At 30.9% G+C, this 1,228-nt stretch overlaps 1 protein-coding gene across 18 annotated transcripts in view; it reads right to left on the minus strand.

Moving 5' to 3' along the window:
* LOC106789116 (sodium channel protein para) overlaps positions 1–1,228 on the minus strand; it is a 58,397-nt gene that overhangs the window by 33,948 nt on the left and 23,221 nt on the right. For all 18 annotated transcript variants that reach the window (XM_014753023.1, XM_014753018.1, XM_014753030.1 and 15 more), the window contains one exon: positions 12–140. In XM_014753023.1, coding sequence (XP_014608509.1) covers positions 12–140 — 129 coding nt within the window. The remainder of the gene's footprint in view (positions 1–11; positions 141–1,228) is intronic.

Genomic DNA, 1,228 nt, shown 5'->3' on the forward strand with positions numbered 1-1,228 from the left:
TAACTACTCACGCTAAAGCTATAACTACGAAGTCGAGCCAATTCCATGCATCTCTAAGATAGGTAAAAGGCTGCAGAATGAAACCCCTCGCCATCACCTTAACGGCGGACTCAAATGTGTAGATCCCCGTAAATATCACTCTGAAAACAACAAATACACCACTCAGCTTTAAATGCGATTATAGTTCCTTTGCTACCGTTTGTTACTTTTTTTTTTGGATAAATGACAAACCAAACTACACGAATATATCAAAATATTGAGCTCGATTCTTTCTTTATTTCTTCCTTTCTTTAGAAAATGTCTTGATAAATATTGAATTAAGTTATTCCTCAAAGTTCAAAAGGTCGAGGAGAAAAGGGAGAAAAGAAAAAAAAGAATCGGTTAACTCCTAGACTAACTCTAGACAAGCTAGGACAAGACTTACCAACGGAATACAATTTTATCACACAAAGTGGTGTGTCTACTGTGATAATGTGTGATATTTGAATACATACGCGTACACACATATATAAAATATCAATAATTATATTCAACAATCATACGAAAAGTAGAGCCACTCGGGGGGAGGGGAGAGGGGGGGGGGAAATGGTATTTATTTAATTTGCAATAATTAAAATATATTTCATACACGCGTTTGTGTGAATATTGTCTACATTTTTTATTGTTCTCTTAGAAATATGTATACTTGCAACACACGTATCGTTTAATTAACTCGTTGTAAAAAAACAAAATTTAAAGCTATTTATTTTTCTTGTTCATTAATAATATAATATCGTTTATTTTTTTTTATATTTAATATTTATACAATAAAAAAAATATATGCGTTTTAAATGAAATATAGGATACGAGTTTGGCCACTTTAATAATTACTGCAAATCAATGTATATTTGTATATATGTGTGTGTGTGTATCTATATAAAACATATATAATATAATATATATATATTACTGTCAAAGCCTGAAATAAGTCATTGCTAGTAATTCCTCGGCATTACTATGAATGCAAAGAGCCTTCAGAAGAAGAAGTCGGAAAATGGAAAAATTCTTCCAGTTTTTCCTAGGCATCGAACATAATATTTTGATATTCTATAGAATATCAAATTACTACTTAAACAATGTTAAAAAGAATACATTCTCAGATACAGACACACGCAGCCATACGATCACACAATATCAGTGATTGCAATGCAGTAAATTGTGCATCTTTGCAATTTCTTTGAAAAGTTTT

Source organism: Polistes canadensis, unplaced genomic scaffold (genome assembly GCF_001313835.1).
Source record: "Polistes canadensis isolate GaletaPanama2010 unplaced genomic scaffold, ASM131383v1 scaffold_165, whole genome shotgun sequence".
In the NCBI taxonomy this organism is placed as follows: domain Eukaryota; kingdom Metazoa; phylum Arthropoda; class Insecta; order Hymenoptera; family Vespidae; genus Polistes; species Polistes canadensis.